The following is an 18,700-nucleotide window of genomic DNA, read 5'->3' on the forward strand; positions in this document are numbered from 1 at the left end:
TTTCGTTCCTTATATCGAGGCGTAGATGTGGTGACCACGCGTCTGCGCTCTTACACCACGTGGGGGAGGGGGGGATTACTGAGTCAAAGTATATTATGCATGTGTATTATGCGAACCCTTTGATCGTATTCTTCCTGTCTATTTTGTGTATTAAAATAGCCGTACCAACGGCAATCCTTATTGAAGTACGCTGCCCTTTGTAGGCATGCATTTAAATAATGTATTATTTGATGATTCACGCAGCACTAAGGCGGTAGCTATCCGAACGGTTAAAATTATTTTATTTATTTCAATTTCGATAGATTCTCTAATTAGTCTTAGCCAGTAGTAGCTAGTTTTGCACAGAACTTCAACATTTTCAAAATCAATTGAGTGTCCTTGTTGGCACGCGTGTTCTGCTACTGCTGACAGTTGTATTTGGGAGAATTTAATTTTCTGATCTTTTAGTCTCGTGCTGATCATTCGTCTTGTTTGTCCAACATAACATCTACCACACGTGCAGTTAATCCTGTACACACCTTCTGTTGAGAGCTTCGGTAATACATCTTTTGTACCAGATATTACTCTAAACGCATATTTATAAATGTCAAGAGAGAACCCGATGGTGTCAGGCAATTACCATTCCGTACAGGACATGATGAATATTTAACTCGTTAGAGGGTAACAATTGTACCCAGTTGTTAAATGTTGTGGAACGTTCTTGAACACACGGTGTGCTGATGATGCAGCAATCAATTGACGCATTTGTTCATCACGTGACAACTTTAATAATTGGCTGTGTCGGGTGGAGGAGGGGTTACAACACATTTACTGAAGCGATCTAACCAAACAAATGTAATGAAATGCGTATGGCAGCAATATGTTCGTGAGCTTCATGCCACAGTCGAGCGGTGGTCACAAGGAGCGCTTCGGGAGAGTTTTAAGTGAATACAATTTTTGTTTACACGGATGATCCCGTCTAGCCACTTTCACGGCTATTTTACAAGCGAGATCCGTGGTGCGTGAGCACAACAACAGCAACAACAAGAGCCAAGGTGTACAGGAACAACAGAACAGACATCGATATTGCGCAGGACGAGTTCAGCGGTCTTGAATGAATCCTGGATTGCGCAACTCGTATACTGTCGTTTTGTTATTCCTGCAGTGGAGCGCAGACGACAGCGGCTCACGAGATTGCCCACAGCACGTGAAGTGAAGAACGGCATTGCCCGAAACGTCGCTTGTTATTTTGCATTATTACAAAATATGTATACATTTGTAATATATATGTCCCTTGAAGGCCACACAGAGCACAAACTGTGGAACAAATACTCGAGAACAATCTAGATTTTTAATCGAGAACAAGTCAGGGCACGCGGCCCGCTTCGGAGCGGGCGTGCGTGTGACGTCACGCGGCCCGCTTCGGAGCGGACGTGAGTGTGACGTCACGCGGCCTGCTTCAGAGCGGGCGGGCGTGTGACGTCACGCGGCCCGGGACGGAGCGGGCGTGTCTATGACGTCACGCAGGCGGGGCCACGCCACACGGGAGGGGTTGGGGGGAAAAAATCCTGGAACCGGATCCGGGATTCCCCGGCAAATTGGAGACCGAGATCCGGGTCCACCACCTGCGCCCCGCCCCCCGCTCCCCGTGGCCCGCCAATGGGACACGGGAGGTGGGCGGGGTCAGCCTCCGGGAACCGGTTCCGCAGCCCGACGCATGAGGCGGTTCCGCGGGATCCGGTTCCTACCGAGGGATCCGGTTCCTCCCCCCCTCACCCACCACGGGGTCGCTTCGCGTCCACCACGCGGCTGACGCAACTCGCTCCCTGTCGGCGGGGACTGGGGAAGCAGCGGAACTCTGGGCTCGGAGCGAGTTCTTCACGGCGGATTTTGACGAGGAAGAGGGAGACTAACATCGCGCGGCCGCCGACATGTCGGACGAGGAGGTGCGTGCGGCGCGGGGCGGGCGAGCGGGCGACCGGCGTGGCGCTCGCGGCCCAGGCGAGCGCGGGGCCCGCCTGGACTTGCAAGGCCGCGAAGGCCGCGAGCGCCGCGTCTGAGAGGGGTGGAGGGGGAACACGTCTCTGTTCATTTGCACGGAACGGCGGTCGGTCGCCTCGGCGGTGGGTGGGGGGGTCTTGACTGTAAGTCGAGTCGCTGCCTCGCCTCGGATTGTAGGGCATTTCGTGTAAACATTTGTTTAATTGAAGCTTTATTTCGACGCAGAGCCAGGCCTTGAGGCGGAGAGCTGTCGCTGGTTCGGCCACGTGCGGGGTTCTTGACGGGTTCCCGATGCGGCTTAAAAGGGGTAAAAGTGTAGCCCTGAAACAACGTGTCCAGCCTCACTCCACTGCTGGCTGAAGAGCCTCCACGGGGGGTAGCGCGACGCTGGCCCAGGCGTATTCGGAGCGCCCAACACTTGAAACCGAGTGCGTCTCTGCTGATTACTGAGCGATCGAACCGACGGCCTCCGTATTGCAAGACCGTCACGCCAACCATTGCGCAATGGCAGCACCCCCCCCCATCCATGCCTTCTGTTTGTGTTAAATGTGCTGTAATTATACGCGATTATACACGGACTCTTTCATTAGTTGGGTTGGCCGTCTCGACACGTTTAAATGCGTCGTCGTTTCGGCAGCGCCGCTCGCGGTTCCTTTGCGAGTTTGATTCAAAAATGATTAATGATTATGTAAAGTAATCCGATTGAGTTTTTTGTTATCGTTAAGCGCGGGTTAGTCATTATTTCAACCGCAGTGAATACCTGGTTATCGGCACATTGAAGGTGTACCCAATGTAATACTTACACGCAAGGCCGTGTTTACAGCGCTTAGCACGGGTCCAGTTCATGGCCTGTGGTGGACTTACATTTACTACCGTGCCAAGATTCGCCGTCCTCTGTAGACAATGATCATGTCATAGGCATGTGGAATTGCCACCATGCTCGGATAGGCCACTTCTGATCCTTTAATACTCTTTTAACGGGATAATATAACTCAATTAAGACTGTATTGTCATCACTGGAGGATGGCTTTTGCCATGATGTAAATTCTTCTGACAGAGTGGGCAAACCATCTCGATGAAAATGTGTAAATACTTTTAATTGTGAGCAGTTTTCTCAGTTGTTCAAAACAGACGTTGAAAGGGCGATGCGCAGCAGCAGCCCCCCTAGAAAACTCGACTTGCAACAACAGTTCCGCTTTGCTGGGTAGAAAACAATCTAAAGAAAAAAACCGATACATACACACGTCAGATTTCAGAAGCTAAGCAAGTGTGAGCCCTGTTTATAGTGCTTGCCTGGGCAATCGCTATGCGATAAGCGCCGCATGGTTGTCGTCGGTGCCTGCGGGTCTGCGTGGTGGCCAGGAGAGCGCAGTGCAGCAGCATACATTGGTCTACAGGAGATTACCTCTACGCCTCCCCATGGCTATGCCTGCCATGTCTACGCCTCCCCATGGCTATGCCTGCCCATGTCTACGCCTCCCCTCATTAACGAACATAACCAACATGCCCTCACCATCATGTTGAACAACGGACAGATGTACGTTGAACTTCTTTAGCACCGTACGTAGCCAACCGTGCTAATCGGAGGTGGCGGGAAAGGACAACTAAACACAGCAGTTCTAAAGAACTGAGTTTGTCAATTTAGATGATGAAAGTGCACATCTCCAGTTGCTTCCTAATATGAGAAGGGAGAAGACTTCCAGGCGGACGCGTCGTCAGTGCATCTGAAAGCGTGCGGTGTGGTGACCGCCTTGGTTGGCCATGCAGAACATAGCCCCCCATGGTCTGCAATGGCGTGAGGAAGGTCTCATCCAGCAGCGGGTTGCCACGCGACATGCACAACCTGTGTCCTCAGGTTTTCCCCTTGGCATTGTTTTTCAGTTGAGAGAAACATGTAAACTTGTTTACGAATCCTTTCACTGAAACTTACATATATTTTGTGAAGGCAAAGCAAGCCTCCATATATCTCGAGGTGAAAGGTTTGTTTTCGCTACACTAGTGTTGATGTCATTTAGCAGCAAGGCGCTGTGTGATTGTGTTGTTTGTGGCTGCAATGGGTTTTTTTTAGCTGAGCCTTCATAATGACAAATTGGAGTCATGTGTCAGCAATTCGAGTAGTAAAAATACCCAACACATTCATCAGCACTGCTTTGCAAAAAGAAAGATGTGACGGGATGATGTTTTGGTCAAAATAACCTTTTTGTTCTCTGCACTACAGAACAGCGATTGCCAGAAATATCATCATTGTCCATCAATGTTTTCTGAAGCCGCGTTTATGGTGGATTTTAGGGTGGAGTGGTTAGCGTTGACATCAATGGCGAGTGATATATGAATCGTTCCTAGGCCCCCGACTTCAGCAACCTGCTCAGACCAGCGTAGTGAAGTATGGTCAAACAATCCCCGCCACCGACACGGTGAGGGGAGGCCACATCCAGCAGTGGACTGATTGGAATGTAAACTATTTTAGTAATTTAATGGTGAATATTAACTTTGTTTTGTGCTGTTTTGCCACTACTAATATCCATCTTTTTTTTTCTACAGCAGTAACCCGAGTTGGTTTTTGAATAAAAACGTATTTCTTAGGATTTTTTAAAGATATGAAGCTAAATTCCTTAGATTCATAAGGTCAAGTAAGGCAGGTCTAGTAACAACACATATGGCGCAACATATGTTACGATGGATTAGTCGCAATATGTCAAAGACCCATGACATTGGCAAGATGCTAAGAATGTCATGAGGTCAAATCCCAGTGAGGGTAAAATCGTCAGTGATGATCAGCTCTACAGGACCAATGAACAGTGAACCAACTGTACAGCACAAACGTCCAAATACCTTTCACCACCATGATCCTAGAATCATTGTGTTCTTGCGTACGTGTTTAACAGAGGAATAGAGGTTAGTGCAGGTACTGTGCTGTGATCCCAGAATGTCGTTTTAACTTCTGGCCAAGGTGCGTGCATGACTCATAGCCAACACGAGCAGTGTATAATGTACACGAGGCCGAGTCGTGTTTAACTTTGTCTGTGTCTCTATGTCCACTTGATTGTGTGTCTGTTTCTGTGTGGTGAGTGGTAATATAGTAATTAGCACACTGCGCTAAGAACTCAGCGACCCGATTTCGAATTCTGCTCACAGCCAATATCAAAACCAATCTAGGGCCTCCCCTCAGTTGACTCAGCCTCAAATGAGTACCGGGCATGGTGTGTAAACATCAGCACTGGGGAGACAATCGGTCTAGTGTGGTTCTGATCACTCACCCCCTTGTGTGCCGTGCCAGCCTTCATTGGTGCTCGCTAACTGCAGTTGTCCTGACAGTCTGTTAAAAGCTATGTGGAGGATCTTGTGTGTCTGTGCACCATTCTGAATGTCTGTATATCTGTCTATCCCTGGCATTTGTCTGACTAATCCATTGCTCCACGTCTGCCTGTCTGCCCTGCCTTTGTCTGTTCTTGCTCTCTCTTCCCTGTCTGTTCTTTCTATCTCTAACGGTGGCACCGATCAGATCAAGCTGTTCGACCCGAGCCTAACAAAGAAGAAGAAAAAGAAGAAGAAGCCATTTGTCCAGGAGGACGGAGATGGCGTGGACCCCGAAGACACGTCTGCTGGCGCCACGACGGACACGATCGAGCCGGTGCCGGTACCGGTGGAGCCGGTAGACCGAGTAGACCTCGACGATGCAGATGCGGACAGCAAAGCCAAGAAGGGTGAGGGGGGGGGTGCCTGGTGCGTGGGGGTTCGATCTGGGGTTGTGCCTGGGTCGACATGATTGAGGGCCTCGCGTTGGTGAGATGTTAAATCCCTCGCCTGGTATGCAGGTGGTTGTGGGTTCGATCCTGACCCTGATGCCTGTATATTTGGAGTTTGCATCTGTCTCTCCCCGTGGTCGTGTGGATTTTTTCTCTGCATCCTCCGGTTTTGCCCTCCATATATAGAATCAACATGCCTTTTAGAGTATTTGGCAACTATACATTTCCACACAAAGTCACTTCGTCGAACGATCATAGATAGCTCCGTGGGCCTTACCTGGTAAAATAACAAAAAATTGTGTAGATTAAATGAAGAGTAGGGAACTTATGACTGGCCTGTGACTTTATCTTGATCTGGCTCACATGCTGGGAGATGACCTGCAACTTAGTTTTGTGTGGTCTGTGTGAGGACCATTTCTGGACTTTGTGGGCCGCCGTCATGGTCTAAAGTAGGCCTCCAAATTAATTTCATTGGCCGGATACAACCTGCAACTACATTTCATAAGGACACACATGTGGGTGTCCGTTCCTGGGATGTTACTAGGCTGGCACAATGTCAAGCAGGAGCTTGGGAACCTATCCTTTTTGAGGACTGAATAAGACTTTCAAAAGCCTTTGGCGGGCCACCCCACATGAATAGGCGCACACCGCAGTCACTTCTCTCACCGCAAGAGGGCCCTTGTAGTGAGATAGCAGTGACTGAGCGTGCCAATTTAGAAACGCAGTGTTGCCAGGTCGAAAATGTTCCCCCTTTCGTACCTTGAAGCGTTGTTAGTGTAAAATAAGACCTTCAAGTTGTTGTCAGGCCTGCCACTGTATACATCTACTGATGTCACTGTCATGACAGTGGCATTGACTTAATGCAGTGACAATTCGAGTGCCGTAATGATAGACTTAACCTTGATTTTTAATTATATATATTTTTACAATATAATATTTAAGTCATATGATACTCTTTGGGTCGAAACGTAGTGATTTTTAATGATTTTATTATTTTTCTGTCTATGTGACTTTACCGAAAGACCCAAAGAGTATGAATTCCTGCTGTCACGAAAGCTTTAAGTCATATTGGATAGCCTGCCATGCACAGCCTAGGTAGATATCCACGAGGTAAAATGTTTTTGTTTCATGAAAACGTTACGTTCGGGAGCAATGCCACAGCAGCACCACCGCAGCACTCGTGGGTGTTGTACAGTGTTCATTACAAACGGAGGGCAGCCAAATGACATCGAGGACGCGATAGTGTACCCCTGGCTCGTGCAGCACGCTTCTACTGCACAGAGGCATCCAGACGCAACCTCGCATGAGCCCACAGCCACAACGTTACCCCGCAGCTTCAACAGGAAACTGTGTAGCTTCCAAAATATTGTTCCCTCTTTTACACAAAACATCTGTTCATTTGCCCTTGCGGCCCTGAGACGGCGGTGGAAATGTCCCACGTATCATGGCGGTGACCAGTCCCCTGCATAAGAGGAGCACTTTTGACTTCTTACAAATTAGTACGAGGCAGAGATGTTGACCCCAACCGGGATTATTTGCACTCTGAAATGTTTAATGGTGAGCCCGCCGAGCGAGCCGTTTGCTTGCTGCGTGTGTAAGGCGGCGCCTGTGATCCTACTCTCACAGAAAAGGGTTTGTGGATCATCAGATTTTTTCTGAGGCTCCTAAGAGAACCCTCTTGGCTGAGAGTTGGCCAGGAGATAACAATATACAAAGAGGTCTGCGAACCCATCTATGCAGATCCTTGAATGTTATTGCCACTCAAAGGTTTTCTCTTGGTTTTTGTTTTCCCCGCTCTTTCTGGTTCCCTCTGACACCTAACACTGTCATGGAATTGACCAAACATTCCCAATGCAGGGCCATTCCTCAAAAGGCCTTGTGAGCCTGTGAATCTTTCCTCTTTAAATAAATCACATTATTATTATTATTCCACGACAGCGTGGGTGGCCAGATACAGCCCGTGGCCACATGAGCCTACCACTTTCAAAACGGCCCGCAAATTACGTGTTTCCGTCGCTACGAGCATCTTAGCTGCACTAAACGAGTGCTCGAGGGGAATATTGTTGACTTGGCAACAGTGTTTCAAATTTTATGACCGTGCTCAATCTCTACGTTCACTGCAAGGGCCGCTTTGTACTCGTTTGGCACGTGCAGTATTTGACGCTCTCTTATTGGATAACACTAAGGTGTTTGTTAATCTGTAGCCCACCAAAAGAAGTTAAAAGTGCTATCTGCCCCTGCACTGTTGGTTTAAAGCAGGTGAGTTACAGCAGTTAAATGTATGCATGTTGAACTTCTTTCGCACCATACGTAGCCAACCGTGCTAATCAGAGGTGTGGGGGAAGGACAAACTTAACACAAAAAGCAGTTCTATTTTCAATCGAGATTTGAAAGTGCATACCTCCAGTGGCTTCCTATATTCGGAAGGAAGCATTCCAGACGGCTGCAAATGCTTTTCTCAAAGCATGCGATGACCGTCTTTGTTTGATGGCCAGCCAAAAGCCGCTGCAAGGATGAGCGGAGCTCGCGTGATGGTTTATGCTCCTTAACGAGATCGGCAAGGTATTGCGGTTCATTTGTGGCTGGCACGTTGTGTGTAACGGGTACGACCTTATGCATTTGTTCGGCAACCGGAAGCCAATGCAGCTCAGCGAGCACTGGACGGACACGGTCGTATCTTGCAGCAATCAAGTCAGGAGTCAACTTGTTGAGCAGTTACTCAAGCACAAGTCTGCACGCTCGCAATCGCATTGCTGAATGCGGCCAATTAACGTTTTGTTTCATCTCGTGTGCTTTTAATTTTTATTGCAGAGCTCATGGATGTCTTCAATGACTTCGACCTCAGCCAGAAAAAGAAAAAAAAGAAAAAGAAGGCATTTGACCTGCAGGAGGTGGATGCTGCTCTGCCCGTACGTACGCGTGCACGGATAGATACGTGCTCACGCCGACACACACCTGCACAAGCATGCACGCACACAGACACGCACAAAGACACGTACACACGCACACACACAATGAAAAACAGCCCCCATTTAGCCTCATAAAAACTGTAGATGAGTGTGCTGTCAATGAGAAACTGGTAAGGTCAGTCTAACACTCGACAGGGTGGTGTGGCCAGTAGCCCTCCCGGCTTTGCTGAGGTTTACGCATGCCCACAACACGCTGATTTAAGATGGTGTCAACTCAGGGGCACTCAAGGGCAGGTTCAGGTACCACCCCACTGGTGTTGTACACGGCCAGGAATTGAGCCCAGGTTTTTGGGATTGTGACAGTGGTTTTAATCGCAGTGCCACCACTCGCCATCATACGCACAAGGTGGATTAAAATAATGAGAAGTTAACAGTGGACATACAGGTAGACTTCACTCCCACCATGAGAATGCGGAATTTCCACAAGTGGCTTTATAAAAAAGGCGAATCTCTTATTCCTGTGTCTCTTGCACATGTGTATCACTCCCTCCCATCGCTACAATCACTGCTTCCCTCCCATCTCTACAATCACTACCTCCCTCCCATCGCTCTCTCCCATCGCGCCCTACCATCGCTACAATCACTGCTTCCTCTCATCACTCCCTCCCATCGCTACAATCACTACTTCCCCCCATTGCTCCCTCCCATCGCTCTCTCCCATCGCGCCCTCCCATCGCTACAATCACTGCTTCCTCTCATCACTCCCTCCCATCGCTCCCGTCACTGCTTCCTCCTACGTGTCCATCCCATCCCATCTATCACCCCTCCTTCTGTGCTTCCCCCGTCTCGTCCATATCCTCTTTCCTATCGTTACTTCCGTGTGCCGCCCCCCTCGTTCTAAATGCACCCCCTCGCTCCGCCTTGTCCCCCTCCCTACGCCGCTGATGCCGACAGAGCGAGGAGGGCCTGCTGGCCGAGGTGGACGAGGTGATCCCTGAAGAGGAGGAGCCCAAGAGTGACGGGGACCTGGAGCGCGACCTGGACCTGGGGCTCGGCAACAAGAAGAAGAAGCCCAAGAAGCGCATCATCGAGGACTTGGAGAACGGGGACGACATGTTCGACGGTACGCGCTCTTCAGCACCGCCGCCGCCACGCGCGCGCAGGGCCCCAAGGGAATGTGCCGCAGCTCAGGAATAGAACAGCCCCCCTATCTTGTAGCCGCGCGACACGAGCGAGCGGCTTGGTGCATGATGAGGCCCTCATCGTGACGTTTGCACCCCTTTGTGTTCGTGCAACAGCAGTGATGTCACTCGAGGGCTATGAAGTAGGCGCCTGACTGAGATTTTAAAGTGGTTTTGTCTACTTTATCGTTACTTATGTATATTGTAAGTTTTCCAGGCAAATTGTATTTTCCCATTTGTATCTATGTATATGTTGAACTTCTTTCGCACCGTACTTAGATAACTGTTGTAATTGGAGATGCGGGGTAAAGACAACAAACTAAACAAAAAAATAAGTTCGAAAGAAATTACTTTGTTACTTTAGATGATTTAAAAGTGCATAGCTCCAGTGGCTTCCTAGTATCAGAAGGAAGAGCATTGCAGATGGCCGAAGAAGTTCATCTGCAAGCGCGCGATGCGGTGTGACCGCCTTTGTTCGATGGCGAGCCACTGGTTTAGTGTCTCGTGTCTGTGCCTGCTCTGATTACTCTGCTGATGTCCGACTGCCACTCCTCTCCATCTCCTGCAGGAGGCGACGATGACAAGTTGGATGACGACGGTGTGTCGTTCACCATGGGCATGTCGGGACCGGCATGGGCTGGCTCCGAGCGGGACTACACATACGATGAGGTACAGCCGCACACAGACAAAGGTCCCCCCGTGTAGCCTCACAGGCTGTAGGGGCAAGTAAAAAGTAAAAACTTTTTATTTTACCAGGTAAGGTACGCTGAGCTCTATAGCTGTTTATCAGAAGCGACCTGGCCACAAATGATCGCTCAACGAAGTCGCTTATCACGTGGAAATGTATAGCAGCCAAATACTCTAAACCCATGTGGAGGGAAAAACTGGAGGACCTGGAGAAAAATCCGCACGTCCACAGGGAGAAGGTACAAATTCTAAATACACAGAATAGGCTGACGGACATGCCTTGTGAACAGAGGCCTTCATCCAGCAGTGGATTGACAAAAGGTTAAATACGCACATGTACAGTACAATCCCGGCTAGCTGAATGGTCCAGCTAACCACGCTTTCAAATACAATCTATGTAAAAATCCACATTACACATTGTATGTGTATTATATCTATACACACACGTATTGCTCTATCCACTATATGTGTATATTTACAGACATTAGTGTGTGTTATTGTACCGCGGTAGTGCAGCGGTTGGCATGCTGCACTTCGAACCCGGCGACCCGGGTTCATTTCCCGCTCGTGGTCAACACCAGTAACGATTATCTGAACCGGTTAGGGGCCTCCCTAGGTCGACTCAGCCTCAAAATGAGTACCTGGTGCGGCGTGTAAACATCGCCACGAGGAAGACAAAGGTAGCCAGGTGTGGTGCTGGCCATCCCCACCCCCTCGTGTGCCTTGCCGGCCTTCATAGGTGCTTGCTAACAACACTTGCCCCAACAGTCTGTTAAGGCATTCAGGGGATCTTTGCCTTTTCACAGACAACAAAGTACTGATGGTGTGCACTGTTCAGTCCTCGTTATGTTTGAGGGTACACAGCCACCACCATCGCCCCCCCCCCATTGGCCCTCGCCTCCATCGCCCACCACCACATTGCCGTAAGTTATTTGTATCACTTGAACTACAATACAATATATTTTTTACTTTTATTAATTTTAATTTTTACCTACTTGACTTTACTGAAAAAAACCTAAGAATATTAATCCTTGCAGTCACGAAAGCTTCAAATCTAGAATGAATGCAATACATATTTACATAATATATAGACGATGTCATGTATTAGTGCATATGATTCGTTATATATTACATACCATATTCCAATAGATCTTTTTTTTGGTTGTACAATGTTTAGCTTTTAGGTTCAAATTTTCAAAGTGTTTTTTTTAGTTATGAGCCCACCCGATCTGGCGAAGTGCGAAATCCGGCTAGCCGGGCTTTTACCTCACGACCGTGGTTCACAAGTGCGCCATTGGTTGTCCTATGGATAGACTGGCGCCTACCATAAGAATGTGGAATTTTCACCACCTGGCTAAGGAGCACCCAACAGAGGTGAACTTTTTCACACGCTCGCTTGAGCAGAGACACTCTTTTGAGTGCATGGTGAAAGTGTTTTTTTTATTGTAGTTTTGAATTCTTCTCGCTCGAGCATGTGTGCTTCCTCGTGACGTGATGATCAACACATGGAATCTCGTTCGACTGATGAACCAGTTGATGATAAGTTGTATTTCTGATCACGAGGAACAATGCCAGAGCTAGTCGTCGGGGAGGTTGCATTCGACCCACTTGCCATTTCACGCAACCAGTGCCGTCTGGTAATGAGATGGAGCGAGATGAAATTACGGTGCAAGTTTCCTCTATCCACCTCGCCTCTGTCCAACCGGCAGTACAAACGTGTACACCGGCAGGTCACGTGGTGGTGGGGTAAAGCATCAGCACTGTCCAGTGTGTGAGGCGTAGGCCAATGTCACTCTCCAGCACACCGGTGTGCTCAAGTAGTAACTATTTGGCACGTTTTGTTTACGTGACAAACCTTTAGAATTGTCTGTGTCTGGTGGTGGTGGTGGTGGGTTACCGACACATTCATATTTACACAATTTAAGCCATGAAACCTTTATTATGAGGCCAATATACCCTCTACGGTGGAGACCCTTGTGCTAGCACTGATGTGAGCAAGCAATTGCAATGCCGCTCCTTTACCCCTACCCATCTTAAACCGATGTGAATAACCTGTCGCGGGCTGACTCGTGATGAAGCCTCACCCCGTATCCCAGCCCTTGCTCCTCGCCCCCGTAACCCGGGGCCACGCTAACGCGATGCCCCTGTGTGTCGGGGTCCCGCAGCTGCTGAGCCGGGTGTTTAACATCATGCGGGAGAAGAACCCGGAGATGATGGCCGGCGAGAAGCGCAAGTTCGTGATGAAGCCACCGCAGGTGGTGCGCGTCGGCACCAAGAAGTCGTCCTTCGCCAACTTCGCCGAGATCTGCAAGCTGTGAGTCGCCTTGAGGGGGATGGAGCGTGAGGGGGGGGGGGCGGGTGAATCGTGGGCTGGGGGGCTCCATCCTGCAGTGAGAGTCCCCTCTGCTTAACGCGCTCGCTGCCTGTGACTGAATCGCCCGCCGACGCGGCCAACTGATCGCGACGGATGTTGGCCGCTCGGCAGGGTGGAGCCCGGCTAGCGCTTGGAGTGGGCGACCACCCAACCGCGTCAACGGATTGTTTTGTTTTCCGCTGCGGGGTTACGTCGGAGTGCAGCAAAACCCATCGTCCTACTGCAGACTGCTCCCTCCTCGTGTATGCTGCTTTGTCGGCCCACGCTCACCGTGCGTGTGACGTTCGCTTGTGCGTCATCGTGTTCTTTGCGTTGACTCTGTGCCCCTTTGTTTCCCGCTAGTTTACATCGACAACCGAAGCATCTTCTCTTGTTCCTGCTCTCCGAGTTGGGTACCAGGTACGTGGGTGGCGGTTCGGGTGGCACCCCTTGGGGCGTGCGCGTGGGTTTTCTCGGTCTACTCCACCACGAGCCGCACACCTTGATGAAATTATCCCAACTTCCAAATATATTTTGCTTCAGTGAGGCTTTCCTGGGTAAAACACCCAGCAGTTATCACTTGTTTGTATCCTGGCCGCCTCGTAGTCCAGCACATGACAATCTCTTGAGTGATCCACCAACCCCTCCTGCACAGTTTGCTGGGCTTTAGAGGCGTAGCTGAAGCAGCAGAGGGTGGAGCCTGCGGGGAACGTGTCCATTCACCGTTTTCGCCTCTCCCTTCCGCAGCGGCTCCATAGACGGCAACAACCAGCTCATCATCAAGGGGCGTTTCCAGCAGAAGCAGATTGAGAGCGTGCTGAGGAGATACATCAGTGAGTAACGTGTGGCGCTTTTGTTGCACGGCTGTATCATTGCTGCCGCCACCCTCGTCACTCTCTATAAGGCAACAGAGGCAGAGGACTTCTACGGCAAACGGTGGACTGAAGCATCAACTATTTTAGAGCCCACCCTTCATGCTAGTTGCCTTTGCCCTCATGCTTCTATCCCCATATAAACGTTCACGCTCCTGCTCACGGTCCCCGCTTGGGTCGGGCAGAGCACAATTCTCTCCCCCTTTGGGTGCCACGGTGGCGAGATGTTAACTACCTCGCCTGGTATACAGAAGGTCGTGGGTTCGATCCCGACCCTGACTCCTGCACTATATTTGGAGTTTGCGTGTCTCACTCCCCGTGGTCGTGTGGATTTTTCTCCGGGTCCAGAATCAACACGCCTTCAGAGTATTTGGCTGCTATAAATGTCCACGTGATAAGCCACTTCGTTGGGCTATCATTTGTGGCCAGGTTGCTTCTGAAATAGAGCTGTATAGCAGCTCAGTGAGTCTTACCTGATGAAATAAAATAGTTTATCGCTTGTTTTTTTAAGCTCTTGGAGCATCGAGCCTGGGCTGTTGTCCACAGAGTTTCTGTTCCCCACCCTTGCGTCACCTTTGGTGCTTTTTTACAGATATAAAACTATTTTAGCTTACCGATAAAGTCCACTGAGCTATGAGCTCTTGTTCAGAGGCAACATGGCCACACGTCTTTTACCTTGTATTAGTTATATAGCGCCTTATGGCAAGGCGCTTTTCAATAATTATAAAATTGTATATTAGATGGTAGTGGTTAAATTAAAGAGTGGGGTTACTAAAGGTGGTGGTGTAGTTAATGTGACAGTAAGGAGGATAGGTGAGAGTGGTTATGGATTTGTTGGGGTAGGGGTTGTGATGGTGGTGGGGTAGTAATAGGGGTGGGGTAGTGATAGGGGTTTTGATCGGGGTAGTGATAGGGCTTGGGGTAGGCTTCATCATAGCTGGAGGGCCAGGGCAGGGAGTAGTGTCTTCTATCATCATCACACCTGGGAATTGATGGTAACAGCCAAATCAACTAAACGCACGTTTCTAAATGTGGAGGGCAAAATCGGAGGACCCGGGAGAAGAATCCACTCGGCAGCAGTGGCCTGGCAGAATAGCTGGACCACGCGCACACAGCCTGGGGCTCGACCCCACGATTATCGCGGCGCCAGTTCACTTCTCTGGCACAGCCCGCGGTGCCGGAGCCCAGCTCGCGCTATCTCTCGGAGCCGCCCCGCGTCTGTCGGGGTGTTTCAGCGGTGACGCGCCAATTTCACGAAAGCATCCGCTCATGGCTGTGCACTGCAGATACACCCATGGCTTAATCTGCAGCGGGGCAGCATGTCTGGTGGCGCTGGTGTGTTTGTGTGAGGAGGGGGGAGCGGTGCGGTTAGACAGGCTCCCCGCAGGGCGCGGTGCTCTTCCCACTGCTGCCTTGTGGTAAAGTGGTACCCTATTTTATCAGCCCCGAAGTGATGATGGCATCAGTCGACCTCCGACGGGCGTTTTGACGCTATGTGATGTCCTTTCTCATAGATGTCGGCGATCATGGCCTTCCCGACAGAACTTTGCATCAGATACTCCTCCCAGTTGCATCCATTTGTTCAAATTTCTTGGGAATCATGATTCGCTGTCTCCCCTGGCTTCCTGTGGTACTTTGAATGTCCCCAGTCAAAACATTATATTCAGTTTCTTGTTTTCTCATTACCTGTCCAAGAAACATAACTTGCCTTTTTATAACTATTCTTATAGCTTGTATTTTTTACCCGCTACCAGTAACATGTATGTCACTCATCTCATCTGTCCGTGAAATATTTAACATCCTCCTTAAACAAAACACATGTTGCTTCCAGTTTCCTCTGTAGGGGTTTTTTGTAATTGTCCAGCTTTCACATCTATACAGGAGAACAGGCCTGCATCTATAGCACTGCCAATAGGTTGTGTAGTGGATTCAACTGAGTTGCAGATGTTCTCTTTGGAGGCAACACATTTATTAATACCAACACACTTAACGCAAAGGGGTAACTGCCCCTTTACCAGATAACACCCTATGGTGGTGGACCACCAGACTAGTTACACTGGGAGTAGCTACAATGGACCGGACCCCAGCTTGGGTCCAGGTCCACGTGTTGGTGACTTCTTCTTGGACGTAGAACGTAGCTCTTGAGATGACAACAGCAACGCAGAACCCCCGTTCCTCTCGGGGACCCGGTTCTTCTGCTCGCTGGCCGTGGCTGCCTCCGCCCTTGGCCACGACCACCTTGAACCCTCGAGCAGCATCTCGCCCCGGCACGTGACCACCCCCAGCCCTCACTTGGGGCCCATGTGTAGATCTTACTTGTCACGTACCTTCCAGGGTCAACCACAGTGCCATGGCCTGGGGTAACCTCATCCCATGGCTGACACTCACTCCCTCCTGTAGCAGTCGGCACTGCACGCCACGCATTGTGCCACTGAGCGCTATGACCCAGCGCCCACCAAGCCCCCTCTTGGGCTGGTACTACACCCACATGTACGGGGTGTCCCCGATGGCAATACATCGCACGCCGTGCCTCGCTAGAGCCGGCATTACCCAGTGACATCCACGATGTCACTACAGTTGTATAAACTCAATTTACACAGCGACACTAAGGGAGGAGGGCCGCACAGGAAGGTGAACATATGGGTGGCAGAACAGGCATTATCTACCACCACCACCTCTAGCAAATTACCGACATTGGCAGGAGCAATAAGTAGAGGTGGATTGATGCCCTCAAGGAGGACATAAAAGAGCAAAAGTTGGGTCGACAGCCGAGACCAGAGAAACGGCGTGTTAGAAGTTAGGCCAGCTTAATCGTCAGCCGCCATGTGATGACATTCCTTCATTGTCCCCCACCCCTCTCACGTTTGTCTCGTTCTTCCACCCCCCTCTCTCGTGCTCCGTGTCCTCCACCCCCTTAACTCCCCCCCGCCCCTCCGACAGAGGAGTACGTGACGTGCCACACGTGCCGCTCTCCGGACACGACGCTGCAGAAGGACACGCGCCTCTACTTCCTGCAGTGTGAGACGTGCCACTCGCGCTGCTCCGTCGCCAGCATCAAGGCCGGCTTCCAGGCCGTGACGGGCAAACGTGCGCAGATGCGCGCCAAAGCCAACTGAGCGACAACGGAGGCGGCGGCGGCGTTGACGTCGTTGCTTTGCACTGTGACGCAAAGCAACGCGGCAGCAACGCCTGGTCACCCAACCAACCCGTGGGGCGGATCCACCACGGAGAGGAGGAGGAGGGGGGGAGAGGCATCCATTTGCCGAGCATTCCAGGGGGGATAAAATGGATGGAGCAGTGGTGGGTGGGGGTGGGTGGCAAATAAAAAGAGAGGAGAGAGCAACAACAAAAACAAATCGGCCAACATTTTAGCGGCAAGTTGATGCGCGCGCGCAAGTTGGGCGGCGCATTTTGGTCGTTTTAAAACTAAAATTAAGGGATTCCTTTTTGTCGAGTTAGCTTTTTTGCGTATTTCGCGTGCCCATTTTTCGATTCGCGCTCAAGACTGGCAGCGCATTTTTGGTCTAAAAAAGCCCCTAAAATTTTGCGAATTATTTTGAGTTTTTTGTGTACTTCGCGTGCTACTTTTTCGCCCCCAGAAGTTACATTTTTTTTGGATGTTGAAAGTGGTAATAAAAACATTTGCTTCGCCATCGGTCTTCAGCGGAAAAATGATTATTAAAATAAAAACCCAGGTGTGCATGTATCTACACCTGTGCTGTGCCTCATGCAACTTGCACAGTTTCCCAGCTGAGAATGTTTTTAAAAGATCCGACAACATCGAACGGATTTAATTGAACGTATTTACAGCCTTTTTAACTTCCTACTGTCCTACTCGACGTTCTCACACTCGCGCCAACATGTTTAACGGAAGTAAATGTGAACTCCATTCCGGACCCCCGACTCTTCACTGCAGTTGTCTTGTCTGGCAGAGTCATGCGGCCTGCATGCTTCCCTCCAAATCCTCGAGTTCTTTCACACCGGCATCTCTCACCCTCCTGGTGTAGATTGTCATTCGCGCGTGTTACGACGCGTCGCATCTGTGGTTTGAGAGCAAAGCTCCCTACATCAAGCGAGTCTGACCTGATTTATAACACGCAAAAACAATTCCAATGATGTTTCGCCCTCTTGTGCTTACTACTTTAAATAACGACGCTCCGTAGCGGCTCCTTTATCAAGGTGTTCATGCAACCGGTCGCTGATTCCCAGCCCCAGTAGCGTCACCTCGAAGGAGCCGGTGGGATTACGAGACAATAAAATCGCCGCCTTTTGCGGTCACCTGCAGAGAGACTCCTCGATTGTCATGCGTGGTGCCAGCAGTGTCTCGAGGCAGCGTAGTGGAGCGAGCGATGGCATTAAGGAAGCCCCCCGGTGTAACACTCTTCGGGGGTTCAAAGAACGGGGGAGGGGTGGGGGGTGCGTTGGGGTTTTTAAAAAAAAGAGAGCTGCGTTCGAGTGCGGTGTTGTAGTCACGAGGTGTTCGGCGGATGTGCTGCCCACAACTTGCTCCCAACCCCCCCCTCCCCCCGATATTGCCCTCCCCATCTGACCTGCAGTTGCCATCCTGAGTGGCTGTGTGTTTGCTGTGTGCCTGCCCTGGTCGCAGCGCACCGCCGAGCTGTAGCAGGTTGTGCCGTCCAACTTCTCCGCTAACACCCCCCTCCCCCGTCTCTTATCGTGTCAGCTTTCGAGCAAGTCGGATTCTCCCAATGTCACACGAGGGGGCGATGGAAAGATCTCTAACCTAACTGCCTCCCCCCCTCCCTACATAAGTAACCTAGAGTTTTAGCACCACTCCAGCGGAATGTGAGACGCCGACTTGAAAGTCGGGGGGCCCCATCGTATGTGGACGACGCTTTAACAGCTGCTTTGTAGCAGCTGCGTCTGAAAGCGCGTGGAGCTGTGTGGGGGAATGTGTGCACTCTGACCTGGTGCAAGTGCGCTCGGCCTTGCCGTGCCTAGAGATGGCGGC

The 18,700-nt window shown here is 50.3% G+C and overlaps 1 protein-coding gene and 1 non-coding gene across 2 annotated transcripts; both read left to right on the plus strand.

Annotated features, from left to right (window-relative positions):
- Positions 1-1,678: 1,678 nt before the first annotated feature.
- EIF2S2 (eukaryotic translation initiation factor 2 subunit beta) lies at positions 1,679-17,617 on the plus strand. Its single transcript, XM_078613684.1, has 9 exons — positions 1,679-1,925; positions 5,483-5,684; positions 8,538-8,635; positions 9,590-9,758; positions 10,385-10,485; positions 12,669-12,817; positions 13,220-13,276; positions 13,604-13,689; positions 16,669-17,617. Exons 1-9 carry the CDS (start codon positions 1,911-1,913, stop codon positions 16,842-16,844), a joined length of 1,053 nt encoding a protein of 350 aa, XP_078469810.1. The 5' UTR covers positions 1,679-1,910; the 3' UTR covers positions 16,845-17,617.
- Positions 11,991-12,064, plus strand: LOC144732396 (small nucleolar RNA SNORD30). Its single transcript, XR_013588203.1, has one exon. It is a non-coding gene; the product is annotated as a small nucleolar RNA SNORD30 (small nucleolar RNA).
- Positions 17,618-18,700: the final 1,083 nt, after the last annotated feature.

The sequence above is a fragment of the Lampetra planeri genome, chromosome 42 (genome assembly GCF_965212315.1).
Source record: "Lampetra planeri chromosome 42, kcLamPlan1.2.h2, whole genome shotgun sequence".
Classification (NCBI taxonomy): domain Eukaryota; kingdom Metazoa; phylum Chordata; class Hyperoartia; order Petromyzontiformes; family Petromyzontidae; genus Lampetra; species Lampetra planeri.